We start from the raw sequence: 15816 nt of genomic DNA, 5'->3' as shown, positions 1-15816 counted from the left end.
AAAACAACTAAAGATCTAATTTATATCAGGTTGCTAGGCAAGCAGAATTGGAGGTCAGATAAAGAATGCTGAGGCCCAATTCCATGGCTCCATGCAGGCAAATCCAGTCATTTTTAAAGGGTTCTGTGCAGGATCTCATTACCTTACTAGAGCTATCAGGATTAGCCTCCAGTCCCATAGACATCTACACATGTGAATGCCTTCACTAACGTAAGTAACCTTTTGTTCAAGGCTGTCATGCCAATTGTTCCTTTGTGTTCTTTATTAGTTACATAACGGTGGTTTTCTATTATGCTTTTACTTTGTTCTCTTTGTAACTCCAGACATTGAGTGTTTTGACTTAAGTACAGTATAGAAAGAATTCTATATACAGCGTTTATTACTCTCAAGGATCCCTTTAAGAGCATTAGAACTTTTCTCACTTCTCATTTACAACTGATTAATCCCATACTTGTACAGAAAGCCATCTATAATCCCTAAAGCCTCTCTGCTTAAGTGCCTGTATGTCAGCAGTTTTCAGAGTTCATCTTTAAATGCAAGTCCTTAACTGGTTAAAAAAAGCCATACTACCGAACGCATTTAGCCAATCCTGGGTGATACATCTCTGTAGAAGGCTACACAAGTAATATTCTGACAGCATATTAAATGCAAAAACCCACAGGATTACTATTTTGAGGTCTACCAAATTAACCACAGTACATCTTGTTTGCAGTGGGATCATAAGGAGCAGTGACTAGAATTCTGATTACTGTAGCAATGAGAAGCAAGCTGTTGGATATTTACATGGGCATCATTAGAAATCACGAACTCGATCACAAAAGACAGGTGAATAGATACATTTTGTTGTATTGTAAAAACCACACGTTCAGTTTAAACCTAAAAGAAACTAATACCAATGAACAAGGGACTGCATTTACATAATCTACACTCACGTGGCCTCGGTGTCAATACATATTGGTGCAACTTATAAAGCAAAACCTTACCTGAGAGCTTCAGTCAGCTCTTGATTTTATTTTGATTTTATATCTGAAAAGAGTTCAATGACTCCTCAAGCAAAGCTTTCTATTGCAGCTGGATAACAGCTTTACAAACGACAGGCAGATAAATGTACTTCCACTGTGCTGCAGGAAACTCCATGAAGATAAACAAGGCAAAGTTCTGCAAACAGGCTTTAAAAGCAAGGAAGTCATATGGAAATGAGCAAGAGGCAGAATGAAACGCAGAGTGAAGTATTATTTCGAAGAAAACATTCACTCCTGGTATAACTACATTTCAGCGATTCATTCAGTCCAGGAGTTCATTCAAGCAAGACTCTACAAATTGTACTAAAGACTCTCTACCACACCATTCCCTTCTTGCCTCTTACCTTAAGCTACGTTATACAAGTAGAAAATGAGTTTCAGAAACAGATAAACTCACGTTAATGATTTAAAATTAACTGCCTGGCTGATAAAGTAAATACACTCATGCTCCATAGTCTTTCCTTAATGCGTAGCAATCAGTATCACGTTTTCACTGCTGTCATCTCTCACCCTTTCACAACAGCAATTCTTCCTCTTCCCTATTACTCTCAGCATGAGAAACTGTCATTTATTTCTTTATCCTGGCTGTATGAGAGGGAAGAATGGGAGGCCAGGGAAATATTCTGACCAAGAAAGAAAAAAATTAAAACTCACTTCAAACAGGATTTTACTTCTAATCCTATCCATTTGCCAGTATCCCAGGATCCTGACAACAGACTTCATTAGCTCTCAAGTAGAACAGCGCTGCAAAAGGTAATCATCTGAGAAACACTCAATTCTCTTGGCAGTTACAAAGCTTAAGGCATGGTTTCAGTATGACACAGATGCAAACTCTGGCTAAAACCAGAGGTTTAGGTCACACAGAATGGGCCTTCCCAGATATCTGTAGAACAAACCAAGCACATTTCCGGAAGAATTCTAGAGCTAATATAAATTACAGACAGTAATGTGTTCTAAAAAAAGCCAACCTTCTTTGATCCTTACCATTTCTCTTTTCAAAAGCAGAGCTGACAAACAGAAGTGGGGTGTGCACTTCTCCTTCTGAAGAACCACCATGACTACCTGTTTCAGACATTCCATGATCCCCACAAACAACTAGCAAATTGGGCAGAGAAGCTTCTCCTTCCTGCAAGCCACAAAAATAAATTTAAGCTACTGTACAAACAAGATGCAGATACATAACGCTTCATTATCTTTATCAATTTTACATATGAATATTTCTCAAAATAAATTCCATTTTTTAAATTGGCTCACAACACCTAAGGCAGATTACAAAAGATGTCTGCAACTAAGTGTTATGCAGTAATATTCATTTTTAACAGTTAAGGCACGTACACGTATCTAACATACTTGTCAGTAAGTTAAAAAAAAAACACAAAAAAGCATTAAAAAAACACTCAGAGTCAGAAGATACTGAGTGAAGGATTAAATAAAGGTCATCATACTGTGGGATAAAATCAGGCGCCGTAGCATTAACAGAGACGGACTCCTCCTCCAATTTCTTCACCTTGAGTTTTTAATATTATATAAATGCTAAATTATTTATATTGTAAATATTAACTTAACAGAAACTTGATATAAAAAGATGAGCCTATTTCTAAACCTTAAAATAAGTGATGGGGAAAAGGGGAGTTAAGTAGCATCAAAGGAAATAAGCTAAACTGGTAAAAAAAAGTAAACACAAAATTAATTATATGCTTCCAATTTGGATTGCGAGCTTAATTGAAACACAGTCTACAGAAATCTTAGAAAAAGGTTACATTCAAATTTTCTCTCTAGTCTCTCAAGAGCCTTTAGGGTGGAAATCTGACATGACTGATGTCAAATAATGTTTATTTTTCTGAAGAAAGAGAAACAGAAGCATAAGTGAGGCCTGTCCAACTATTTTGAGCTAACAAATCAAAGACAGCAGAGAATAAATATTGTCATTCCAAAACAAAGCAGCTTTTTGTCATCTCTAGTCATTAGCAGTACCTGGTATCCAAAAGTAAAGTGCTTTTATTATTTCTGTATTCTAAAACTGAGATAAAGGCTTGCAAGTAGTTGGCAAAAGCAAAACATACTAACAAACCGCTAAAACCACAGCAATGTTCATGAGATTATAACCCGAACAAGCAGTATTTAACCTCTCTTTTCATACAATAGTATCCATTTGCCTAAAAATACTACTGAAATTTTATGAGCAGCTATTCTGAATTGCAGTTGCCAAAAACTAATGAGAAAAAAGCTTCAGGCCACTTGGAATTAGGACTTGGTATTTCAACATCCAGATAATTTAGATAAGTGACGTCCTTTATTTACAAATCTATAAAAAGATTCAGATTTCCTAATTCATGTGCTATACTTAGCATAAGAAAAATCCTGTTTACAACCACCATTTCCACTTCAATCTTTTCAATATCTAAGAACTAGGCATGCCTTTACAATTGTAGAAAACACAGACATTAGCTGTACATGTCCATTACCCCTTCTGCTGAATTTCATTACTAGAAAGCACACCAACCACCATCTTAACTCATGAGTGGTAAGAGAATTTTGGCATGCATTCCTCCCCTCTTCCAGCACGCCAAGGGAGAGTTATTTCCCACAGCGTTTCAGAAGAGACTGCTAAGGGCAGCCAGTGAATCCTTAGAAATGCTGCATTATACTATTAACTGGGAATGGCCAGGGAAGGAAAAGAACAGAAGAATACCCACATCGATCCAGGAAGAAACAAGCTACCACCCACAAACAAGCGAGCATTTTTAAGAACATCAATGCAATGCTAGTCCACAACTAACAGACACTGATCCAAGAAGGATCCATATTACCTTTGAAAGAAGAGAAATATGAATCTTCTTCAGGATGTTATCCATTTCACGAAGTTTTGGTCCCACTAATGGGCTGTTTGGCCCAGTCATATGTCCAATATGGTCCAACCCCAGGTAATGCAGTATTAGGAGATCCCAGTCTTCTCTCTTTAACGCTCTATCCAAATGCCTGGTAACATTATCATCAACCTCAGAAATAAAAGGAAAACAATTAAAAGTTAAAAATAATTTCCCTCTTGTAAAAAGCATAGAAAAATTAGATCAGCTACCCATGGAAATTCTGTAGAGGCTGATGAGAATTAGAGGGCAATGAGTCACTCTCAACGTTTACAAAAAAAAACAAAACACAGATTGATTAGTTCAATGCCAGGCAGTCACAAAATCTGTCTGACAAACCAGTTTCTTCAACCCATTTCACTCTTTTCTGGTTACGAGACATCAGATTACACACAAAAAGAGAAAATGGGTTGCCATGCTTCCACTGATACTTTTAAAAACGTTTTCAAGAAACATTTTCAGTTACTTTCATCCTTCCCACTCCTGACTTACTGCTTCACAAGAAGCAGGTACAGGGAAAAGCCTCTCTTCAGTGCTTGGCAGCACAGGGGAAAAACCCCACTCCTACTCTTTCAACTCAAATGTTTGCTACTGCGCAAACACAAAAAGATTGTACTTGCTGCGAGAAAAAGAAATAACAACATAGCAAGACAGAAGAATTATCTGAAAAGTGCTTTTTGGGGCCTAACTCATGTGTTCTGCTTAGGTTGACAACCTATTTTTAGCTGTTTGTATTTCTCCCTAGATATTAAAAATCCTTCAAAAATTTCACACGCAGCACCGCTTTGTTGACTATGGATATAACTATCTAAAAAGCTATAAAACGCTTTCTGTGTAACGGACCGTATTCAGGAAGCATAAAGACTGCATAAAGAGCTTGACAGCCATATAATTGCGGATCCAGTAGCAAGTTTTCATTTTTCCACTCCTTGCTGAAGCTTATGCAAATTAGAGTAACCAATTAGAAGTGTCTTCTGATTCATGTTAGACCTATCTAACTTCCTCAAATATGATAATAAAATACTTGTGCTGGCAGCAGCAAGTCAACAGCCTGAGAATTTTACAAATCATAAGGTGCAAAATATGAACTAAAATTGCTGAATCATTTATTTTTTCAGTGTGCCCATGAGAAGAATTTTCACAGTTTGTTTCATTTACTTCTATGCTCCCTCTTTGGTAACAGACTGAAACACTGCTCATACTGCACCTACAAAAGCAATACTACAGAAAGTATGTCTCTAAGAGACCAAGATTATACGTAAGTGGGCTTTTTAAAACTGTTACATACTAATACAATGTGATAGCGAACTGAAAACATGGATAGTGGCATTTTTAAACAAAACAAGTGGTCTCACTTCCTACCAGAACAAGTTTTCTGAGCATAGCACCTGTTCAGGAACGTTCTACAGTAACACACTTCCCATAGCCTATGCATGAGGGACTGAAATGCTTACCTGAAAAAACATATAAATCCAATTTCTATTTAATTGCCAGGTTTATATTTCAGAACAAAGACAGTTTTACTCCTTCATTCTTAGAAGTTGCCACTACGTGTTTGTACTCATATTATTTAATGTGGGATTACAAAAAGCCTCTCACCTCCGTAAAGTCCGACACAAAAAAGGATGTTGTTCCATCATATTCCACAAAATGCTTTGGAAACAATTTAACCCAAGTATCATCACCGTAAAAGATTATTCTTTTCCCAGCTGTTTTTGCCTGCCATATCAGATTGTCATCCAACAAAACCGGAGAATTGAGGTTCACAATAACATCAATGAAACCAGGTATGCTGCCCGTCATCAAAGCCTACATAAAACAAGAAATGAAAAGAGACATATTAACAGAAACCAAAAGTTTCCAGTACTCAGAAGACAGTACTAGTGTAAGAGGAAGCAATGAAGCAGAGGGCAGAGAAATTAAAACTTTCAATAAAGAAACATATTAAATTACAAGAACGTGCAAGCTGCCATGCCACATCACACCCCCTGTCTCAGCACAGGGCTAGCTGATGTCAGAGGTAAAAATTGCTTTACAGAAAGGTAAAAACAGTATGTTCTTAATTAGTGGGCAACAAAATGACTGGGCATGCCAGCTGATATTTGTTTCTTTTACTGGTCATTAAATCACCAAAAAGATGGTTTAGAAGGCCCAAGTAAACTGACTTAACACAACAATAACAATGGTGGCACATTCAAAACAGTCATTAAGAATCTTCTGGAAAATGCAATTAAGTCCACCTATCAAACAGTTACCAGACTCTCCCTCCCCCTCACTCTCTCACTGGCCTTCCAGCTGACCTACCAAAGCTCACTCTGTCAGCTTCTTCTATGCAAGAAATGTCAGAGCCATCACTGAGAAGCCTGGACGATCAAGTATTTTGATGACACAGCCACAATTCATCTGCTAGTTACCTGGAATTTGGCACAATTTTCTTTTTAAGCTCTGCAAAAACATCTCTGTGACAAAACAAATATATGCGAAACTGGATTTCCTATCAGAAGTTAGAAGAACATGGCGAAACACAACAAAAATGTTCTTGGATAGAAAACGTTCTTGGATAGAACCAGAAAATCTGACAACCGAGAGGCTACTGCCTTCCCATGATTACCAATGAAAAGATTATGTCAATCATTTAAGTCTGCAGTAGGGCCTTAACTGCCCTTAACTGATTCTCACAGACTTTCCCACCGCAGAGCTACCAAATAAGGCAACAAAACAGGGCAAAGTGTTTTAAGCAGAAGCTGACATCCCTTACTCTTACTCAGACTCTCTGCCCCTCTTCCACGACTGACATGACCTTTCCTGCAGGAAGCACCTCTGTGCCATGGTATGTCCGGACTCTTATCACACGCACTACCAGAGCAAAGCCAGTTTCAGCCACAAATTGCAATACCACAGCAAATCTGCCCTTTATGCCAACTCTGAGCATATGAAACAATCCAGCCTTCAAAACTTCCTCAAATAAAACAACCCTAAGTGGAAAAACACCCGCTTACCTTAATTCGAGGCATAGTCACAGTGGGTGGCTTTGCTTCAGCAATGAAACTGTAGGATGTCCCTTTTTCTACAACTTGTGTAGTGTATGGCATGAACTGTTTACCTTTGGATCCAAACACAAAGTCATCTCTCAAAGCATCTATCAGCACGATGACAACTTTTCTGAAAAGCGGTGGTGGAATTTTGGTCCAGTTAGAAACCGTTCCTAGACAACAAAAAAAAGGTATATAAAAGTCATCAACAAATTTTAACAATGGCTAGACAGAAGTTAAAGACAACTTCACCACAGAAATGAGTGCTTCCAACTTCTTTATTAACTTCACATTCAGAAGCAAGACGTTGCAAACAATAGCAAACATGAGAAGTAATTAGAGGAAGCCAAGTTTAAGGCTATCCAATACAGGAATGATGTAACAAAAACAAAAAAAATCCAATACAGCATCTAGGAAGGAAAACAAAGCGTGAATGGAATGCATGACGTGAAATCAGGAGAACTAAGGACAAGCCAAGAAATGGAGAATGTTCAAAGCAATATGAAGGGATAGGTCCTACCTTCTCTCTAGTTAATTTAGTAAAGCTGAATTACATATATCCCACAGACCTTTGTTAGAAAAAACATGCAGCATTCACCTTCGCTAATACCCAGTTTTGCATGTCAGAACACATCTCAAGCAATGCCCCTCAATCAAATCCCACCGTAAGAGAAACAGAAAACTACGAATAAACTGACAGTTTCACTGAAATTTTAAGGGAAAATATTTCTGCACACTTGCGCCCTTCCAGGTAGAAGACTGCATGCCAGTTTAGTTCGGTGAAAGCAGCTGCAGGGCCAAAATCCAATTCCAGAATCCCCTGACCATGCCATGTGGCGGGCACACCATAAGGCTGCTGTGCATCAGGCAGTGGGCACTGTCAGGCCTTCAAGCCCACCGCTTTCTCTTGTACAGACTTAATGCTGGCCGCGGCAGCTCTTCATTTGCATTGAGCTTGGTCCACATGGCGACATTTAGCTTTTACAGCAGCAGGTTTTGGCCCAACCTCTACAAGTCCCATATCTCTACCAGGAAAAAACACAGAAGGACAAAATGGAAGTAGAATGGATCCCACTCACAGTTCTCTACTCAGACAACATTGTGGTGAATCAACTTCTCAGTACATTCACTATATACTGTTAGGGTTTTTACACTCCTTTAGAGTAAAACATGTTTCGCAATAAGTGCCTGACAATTTGGAAAGGTCACAGACAATGTTGTGTCTAACAAGAAAACCTAAAAAACTACCTCAGAAACTGTATTTTTGGTACATAGATAAGCATCAATAAATTTACATTCACAGACTCATTACTGCTAGTGATTTTTCCAGATAAGGAAACTGGGGAAGGGGGTACAGCAGGGAGAAGAAGGAAATCTCAACAACAACAAAATGCTAACTGCTAGCAACCCTAATTAAAACGATAAAGTTGTTTTTCCAGGACTTGAATTATCAAGTCAGCAGGCATGCTTTGGTTCTCAATGAAAAACATGAAGGCACAACCGCATGTACTGTACTGCTAGTTGAATCTTTCTCATAATTTAAACCTATTCACTTGCTTAGGGAAACTAAACTTGCTGGACACCAAAAATTATTAGATCATGAACATGTACACCCTACTCACAACTCCCTCCTACAGCGTTATTCATCAGTAAGTGAATCTTGAGCAGTGCAAAGGAATTAGGAGTCGGTTACAAGTCATCTGAAAAATCGTATTACAAGACAGCCAAAGCAACACGCTGTGCAGCTCTCGGCATGCGGCATGCTTACTTATCCCTGGTACGGTTATGTAGAAAACAATCACTTTAAATGGAGCTGAACTTCTGTAAGCAGTGAACAAAACCATGGGTTCTACCAAAAACTTACTACAATGATGTGCTGCAAGGACTCACTATTGTAAAAGCAACTACACAATTTTATCAGTCATCCCACAGGCAAGACAGCATGGATCCAACGGCAGTCGGGGCTCTCAAAGGGAAAAGAAATTTCTTCACTGAACAAATACAATTTTCTGAACAAACCTAAAGTAGGCTGAAAGCCTTCTGTATCATGGTTCAATAAGCAATCCCCTGCCTTTAGAGCTTATCATCCAGACCAAGAGATCAGGCTGCAAGCAAACTGTAACCCCAGAACTACAGAAAAGAAATATTCTTCCACCGTCACCCAATTTTTGTCTACCTATACCTGGGATTACTAGTAGCATGACTAAATTTAAAGTGTTTGTAGAGCCCTGTCGTATGCATTTATACACCTCAACTCAAACCCATCTTTTCAAAGCCCAGTTGTCTGCCACTTCGCTTCTACCCAGACAGTCTTCCTCATTGTTAGTCTCCTACCATTAATCACCTGTGAATGCAACACGTCACTCACAGCAGCCTGTCAAACGTATCTAACAGTCCCGGTAATCTCCAGCTAAAAAGCAGCCTGCCGTGTGGCAGCCTCCACGCGGGGCTGTCGCCAGATTAGATTCTTTCAGTGTTCCTGCTTAACTGACAACGGCACACCACGCTCCTGATCACACAAACTTCGCTCTCCTCCCCTGTTTCTCACAATCTAAGTGAGCCTGTCCCAACATAAACCATATGAGCCCACCAAGTACATGAGCCTGTCAAAACACTTCAGAAAAAATCACAACGACCAGCAGCTAACGACCCCGACCGGCGGTCACGGCCCTCTTCCACCAACCTAACCGCTGATCCGCGGATGTCCCCAGCAAGAGCTCTGTACCAGCAAAACGCTGCTCCGCTCCTCAGCCCCAAGTTTCGCCCCACAAGCTGCGAGCACCGGTGAAGAAGGCTCCTCCAAGGGCCCGCTCCTGTCCCTCGCGTCATCCTAACGCAACTTGTGGCGGGACACACGAGGCGCCTACGCACCAGCACGTCCTCCACGCACACGCTCGGGAACTCCGGCGTCACGGTCTCAGCTCGGGCCCGCACCGGGGCCTGCAGAGACCGCGACCTCGGAGGAGCCGTGACGGGCCGTGAGGGGCGCTTCGCGGCCCGGCCGGGCTGCGGGGGGACCCCTCGCTTCCCCTCGCCGCCGCGAGCGCCGCGGCAACGGGCGGTTCTCCCGCGGGCGGGCGGAGCGGCGCCCCCCCGCCCCCCTCCGCCGCGCCGGCACAGGCCCGGCGACGGCGCGGGGCGGGGCTGCGGGGTGCAGGGGAGGGGCGGGCTGGTCGGGTTACCTGGGCCGGGCGGGGCCGGTTCGGCGGGAGGGTCCCCGCGGGCCTCTCTGCGGGGCAGGGACCTGACGGGCACCGGGAAGAAGCCGCGGAGGAAGAGCGCGACACCCAGGGCCTCCACCAGGAGGCAGGAGCAGGCGAAGACACCCGAGCGCAGCCGCATCCTTCCCCCGCCGGGCCCGACCTCCGCCGCCGCTCCGCTCGCGCCGCCCCGCCCCGGCGCGCTCTCCCCGCCCCTGACCCCGCCACCTACCAACCAGCGGCCACGGTGACGGCACGCTGAGCCCTACCATTGGCTAGCGGCCAGCCAGCCCCTCCGCGGGAGGCGTGACCCCCAACCGGAAGTAGACCTCCGCAGTCGCACCAATGGGAAGCCGGCGTGAGGGGAGGGTGGGGCTGAACCTCCCAGGGCAGGACTTGGCTGGAGGCCGCGCCGGGTCGCGCCGCCCCGGCGGTGGGGCAGTAGGTGGCGGGAGGCCGTGGCGGGCCGCGTCGGGCCGACGAGCCCCTGGCACGCCGCAGTGCCGCGCGGAACTTCCGCGGCCCGGCGGCGGCGGGGTTAGGCGAGGCTGCCCCGCCTCGGAGAGAAGAGGAGGGGTCCGGGTGTCAGGGCCGCGGCTTCCCGGGGGCCGCCGCTGCTGCAGCCTGTGTTGAGAGAGGGTGTTCGCTCCGGAGACCGGCAGAGCCGTGAGCCGCTTCCCCGACAGCTCGGGTCCGAAGCCTGAGCTGTGGGGGCAGGGAGGTTGTATGTGAAGTCGCAGTAGGGGGGCCGCGGCAGGTGGGAAGGAAACCGAACTTGGTGACTGTTGCAGGTGTTTGGCAAGCGCAATCCTACTCCTTCCCCCCCCCCCCCCCCCCCCCCCTTTACAGTAACACTGAATAGTAGTAACCTTTTAACCTTTTAACCTTTCCTCCTCACTGGAAAGGAAGCGGGCTGTAGCAGGCAGGTTGTGGCAGACGAAAGAGGAGAAATGAGGTTTGAAAGGCTTTATTTTTCTGAAAAAGCAAATAAAAGACATTCTGCAAAGCGAAGCAGAGTTGGTAGTGGTCTGGCTGTGCTCACTGGTACGGGCAGATAGCTTCAAAAGCTCAAAATTTTATTCCCCCAAGCAAAACTCCTTGTCCTGTATCCCACCTCTTTGCTAGAATCATGTAGTACCTTCAGCATGCACAACGACTTCCTAGTTTTACCTCTGAGCTGCACCTTTTCTCTAATCTGTCAAGTCCCGTGTGCCCCTGGCCACAGACTGCCCGTGCCAGTCGCTGCCTGGGGTTTGGTGCCTTGTGGTCTGTTACCAGCCAAACCCGCACTGCAACAGCTTGATGCCAGTGTGACACCTCACCTGTTTGCAGTCACCATACCACAGCTGTGTGTATGTTGATGGGACTCTACAAGCACCATATAACTGGGCCCCAGAGCAGTTTTCCTGCTGGGCCATTTCCCTCAACACAAAGAGAGATCTGTTTTGTGTGAAGACAGGCCACGTGCATTGTACTGTGCTTTTATGAGCGTCTTCCCGTTTAGGTTGGTCAGTTTGTGTTCTTACTGGCCAGCCGGTCATACTGGGCCTTGAAACAGCTGCCAGTAGGCAAAGCTGCCTTGATGTGAAAGGCGTGTGCGAGTGGGTTTGTGACAAAAGCTTTGTATAGCTTCATATCCCTCCAAGCTTTTCCTAAGGCCTCCAACTACAGAGAAGGAATCAAGGAGCCCATGTCATGTGGGCTCAAGCTGCTTATGTGGCAGGTTGGGTAACACATCTCTGAGCACTGTTCTACATTTAGGCCATGCAGCAAGTGCTTTTTCTGGTCCCTCTTAGCACTTTGTGCTTCTACTCAGACTGCTTCTAACATTTCCATTTCCTGAGAAGAAGATGTAAAGCTGCTATTTAAAAAAAAATGGCATTTTTGTAGATACGGTTTGTTTTTTTCTTTCCAGAGCATGGCTGTCAAGGCCCAAAAAGTTAGTATTCACTAATTAACCGCAGCTGACAATGGACAGTGGAATGAAATTCAGAGAGAACGTGCAAGAATTCAAATTGGTAGGAAAGGGAATAGAAAACTTCTGGCTTTTACTCCAGGCCATTATATGTGTGCTTCAAGCTCTAAAATGTCTTTGGGTAACATGCCTCTAAGTTACATTATATGTGTGTCCAGAAAAGCTGTATTTATGCTAATTTTTATGCACATTTTCTGCTTTCCTTTAACCCTTGAACTAGTGAGTGAGGCTCTCCAAGCAGAAAATAAGAAAAGTTCACTCCACTAACAAATATAAAGCACCCTAATGTAGGCAGTGTTTGTAAATCACAAAACAGCAACTAAGAAATGTCTTCGTTTTATATCCTGGGCAAATACTACAACACTTTCCCTTTCAGGAGTAAGGTGGAAATTCCCCAAACACTGCATCTTGAGCCACGGTTCATACCTTCAAATTTCCACATAAGATCATAATTCCAGTGTTCATGCCAAAGGGTTTCTCCACAGACATAAATGTGCTAGCTGGCATGTTGTTCACACTCCCCAGGGCCTGTCTCTGGGCATTTACTGAGTAGCATCGCCGTTTCACCCCCATCACCATTTGGCAAGTTGTTGCAGCAACACGCTTTCAAGTTCATTATTGTTGCACTTCACTGCAGGCATCAAAAGATCTAGGGAAAAATCTGAGTGCTGCACAAGACTTTAGATCTCACTGAGTTATTGTCTGTGAGCCTACGAGTATATTCTAGCATTCTCTACTCACAATTGCTGCTGCGCATTTCTATGGCTGTTTTACAAGTTTTTGGGTGTAATCTCTTCTGTTGTGCGTAACAGATTTATGCCCTGTGGAAGTTGGCTGTTTCACGAAAATTTGGAGGAAGTGTTTGTGTGCTCCCCAGTTTGTGAGCACATGACCAGCATTGTATGGACCAGTTTACGCCAAGGGGCGCTGACTAACTTAAACTGCCTTTAGAAGGTCAAACCTTCATGTCAGAGTGCAGGAAAAGTTGTGCAGCAAGGTGCAATTCGTGCCACTTGGGAGGCTGTCATTTCACCAGAGCCAGCAAGCGTTTCGGAGCACAGCGCAGCTCATCCACCTGGGAGATGAATCTCTGTCTTTCTTCAGGAGCAGCACGTTGCTACTGCTGCTGTGAAGACCCACTCAAGCAAGCTTATCTCTCTGTGTCTTGAGGAAAAAGAATGAATTCAAGGCTCTATGCCCAGCCCTCGCTAGAGGCGTTGCCCCAAACCTGCAGAGAAATCAGCAGACAGAAAGCCAAACAAGTCTTCTCTTCACCAGGCCTACCACTGGTTCCACTGAACTGGTTAGGATCACATTTTGGCCCAGCTCTTTGCAGCCAACACTTAAAGCAGGCAGGTGAAGTCGTTAATCTCTCTGGCATCCCTCAAGGCTTTTCCAAAGAAAAGAGAAACAATTAAAAGGCAGATGAGACAAAAAGTTCTGTGTCCCACGAGCGAGAGGCACACCACCTCCAACAGTCTCTGTGTCCTGTGCCAGTTCTTAATGAGACGCTGCACGTTTGTCAGTAGCCAGCATGTCTGCTTCCCCAGCTCCTTTTCTCCTGATTGTTTTACTGCTCATGTTTCATGTTTTGACTAGGAAAAAGGGCCCAGTCTTCCCCGCTCCTTTAGTTTCAAATACAGCCAATATGCAGACAATTCCCTTGGTTTCTTTTTCTTCTTTCCTCGTCTCCTCCTTAACTGTATTTTGACTGATTCCCTTGTAGTCTTGCTCTCAGGTCTGTTTACCTGGTGTTAAGTTAATAACTTGTGGGGATCTGCAGCTTACCACCTTGCTCTTTGGACTGCCTCAGGTATTCTCCCTCTCTGGTCCTCATTGAACAGGATTTCACATGTGAGCGTGTGTGTTTATGTGAAACCTGTACATTTCTTCTGAACTTGACAAGGTCGGGTATGTCAACATCTCATGCTGGTGGTTTAAACAAGTATCCCTTTCCTGTAATCAGAGTCATACTTCTTAAACTTCTCTCTAATACATTCAGTACTATATTGGGGAACACCCAAGAGGAGTAGGAATGGGGACAGTGGCAAAATTGACTGGTGTAGGTAAAAGCCACCATTTTCACGTACAGCGGGTGGGTAGCGTATCAGTTAAGTGAAGCTATAATGAGAAAAAGACTTTCCAAGATGATCTGACACTCTGAAAGCACTACTATGTAGTTAGAAATCCACAAGGACACATACTAATTTTTTCTCTCCTGTCATTTCTCCATTCTTCAATACCTGGCAATTTGAATGTACGTCAGGTCTCCGCTGGTGTTAAGCCACGGTAAAACATCAGAAAAGGTTATCAAAGACTGTCTACTGAAGAGTGAATCTCCCTCCTCCATTCTGGTGCACTGCCAAGTCCCCAGAGGTTTGTAGCTGCTGAGTCAAAGGACAATGCAGAAGCACTGTTGTTGTAAGCCTCCTTCTCAAATCTGAGACCAAATGGGAACTGCTGCACATACAGGAGAATTAAACAGCAAAAATATATTCAAAAAATAATTCAATAGTTTTATCCACATAAATAATTGATTGTCTGTCTTTGCACAGAGGCATGCATGCACACCATCTGCCTTCAGGTTTAGATACTTAGGAGACCATGCATGCAGAGTTTATGGGATTTGAGGCTGAGGCAGCCAGGGATTGATGAAGATGATAACCCCTGATAACCCCTGAGGTGGTGAGCTGTAGGAAGTCACAGTCTGCTTTGTTTCTGCAGACTGCAGACTTGCTTCTTGCTGCAGTACAAAATTACTTGCTTTCAAAGGGGAAGCAACCTTGCTGAGCAAGAACTAATTGAAGAAAGAGGCTGCTCATTAGTTTCCCCTAGAGCCCTGCAATCAAAGCTTATACTGCTTAGTAGCAATATCCCTATTCCTCTTTCTCTACACAGGGTGGTACAGAGATGTAAACAGTCATTCCTGCTTAAGAAAACCCTAACTTTAGAACTGCGTTTGTGCTCCCACCCAGACAGGTTCTCTGGGAGCTACAAGCATAGGCTGGGATTGCTGGGCCTGATCCCCACACATGCTGCTGGTTAGAACAGATCTTGGGATGCTCTGATCCAATGTTAGTTTTTTGTTCAGTCTAAATAGGCTGGGTAAAACACTAATGAAAAGGAATAAATCCTCAAGGAAAACTTCCAAAACCACTTAAGTAGATGGACTAATCCTGGTGGTGTAAAATGTCTGAACCCCCCCCCAAACGTCAGCAGACTCCACCAGCTAGAGTAATGCCAGCCATCTAGCCTTCAGGGCAGGCACTGAGAGAAGACGCCAAATCAGGGCATAGCTGAAGCAACGTGAAAGCTGACCAAAATCCCTCCTCCCTCTGATTTTGCCCCCTTATCTTTTTGTCTCCTCCTTTGATCCCATTTTCTTTCCTACTCTGCTTCCCATTCCTAAGGAAAAAGCTTGTGCAGCCTAGCTCTATCTCTGACAGTCTCTCTGCTCCCCTTCCTGACAGCTTTAGCTCGTTTCTAGAGAGACAGTGATAGTGATACTTGGTTCTTCCAGGTTTAATGGGAACCTGGAAACAGCAAACAGATTTTATCAGTGCCCCAATCAAGAAAAGCATCTGTGGTGTGAGCTGACCCCTTAACAGGTGCCAAGGATCCACAGGGCAGTGGGAGAAAAGGGGCATGACACGAACGTCCCAACCAGAACACGTGGAACAACCACGTTTGCATCTTGGTCACTGGGGAATCCAGCAATGG

The 15816-nt window shown here is 43.9% G+C and overlaps 1 protein-coding gene across 10 annotated transcripts in view; it reads right to left on the bottom strand.

The window, feature by feature from the left end:
• The window catches only part of PIGG (phosphatidylinositol glycan anchor biosynthesis class G (EMM blood group)), a 95189-nt gene extending 84892 nt beyond the window's left edge, over positions 1–10297 (bottom strand). For 8 of the 10 annotated variants that reach the window (XR_012766636.1, XR_012766637.1, XM_075447278.1 and 5 more), the window contains exons 1-5: positions 10104–10297; positions 6889–7094; positions 5489–5698; positions 3833–4021; positions 2007–2148 (exon numbers count right to left, since the gene is read on the bottom strand). Coding sequence is in view for 8 of the 10 variants with exons in the window: in XM_075447278.1 (XP_075303393.1) it covers positions 2007–2148; positions 3833–4021; positions 5489–5698; positions 6889–7094; positions 10104–10263 (907 nt within the window). In the remaining 2 variants the exon portion in view is untranslated. Of the gene's footprint in view, positions 1–2006; positions 2149–3832; positions 4022–5488; positions 5699–6888; positions 7095–9604; positions 9992–10103 lie in introns of those variants that run through there. The other 2 variants (XM_075447276.1, XM_075447277.1) reach the window with 2 other exon arrangements.
• Between the last annotated feature and the right edge of the window lie 5519 nt (positions 10298–15816).

The sequence above is a fragment of the Opisthocomus hoazin genome, chromosome Z (genome assembly GCF_030867145.1).
Source record: "Opisthocomus hoazin isolate bOpiHoa1 chromosome Z, bOpiHoa1.hap1, whole genome shotgun sequence".
In the NCBI taxonomy this organism is placed as follows: Eukaryota; Metazoa; Chordata; class Aves; order Opisthocomiformes; family Opisthocomidae; genus Opisthocomus; species Opisthocomus hoazin.
This window is presented reverse-complemented; position numbering and strand designations above follow the sequence as displayed.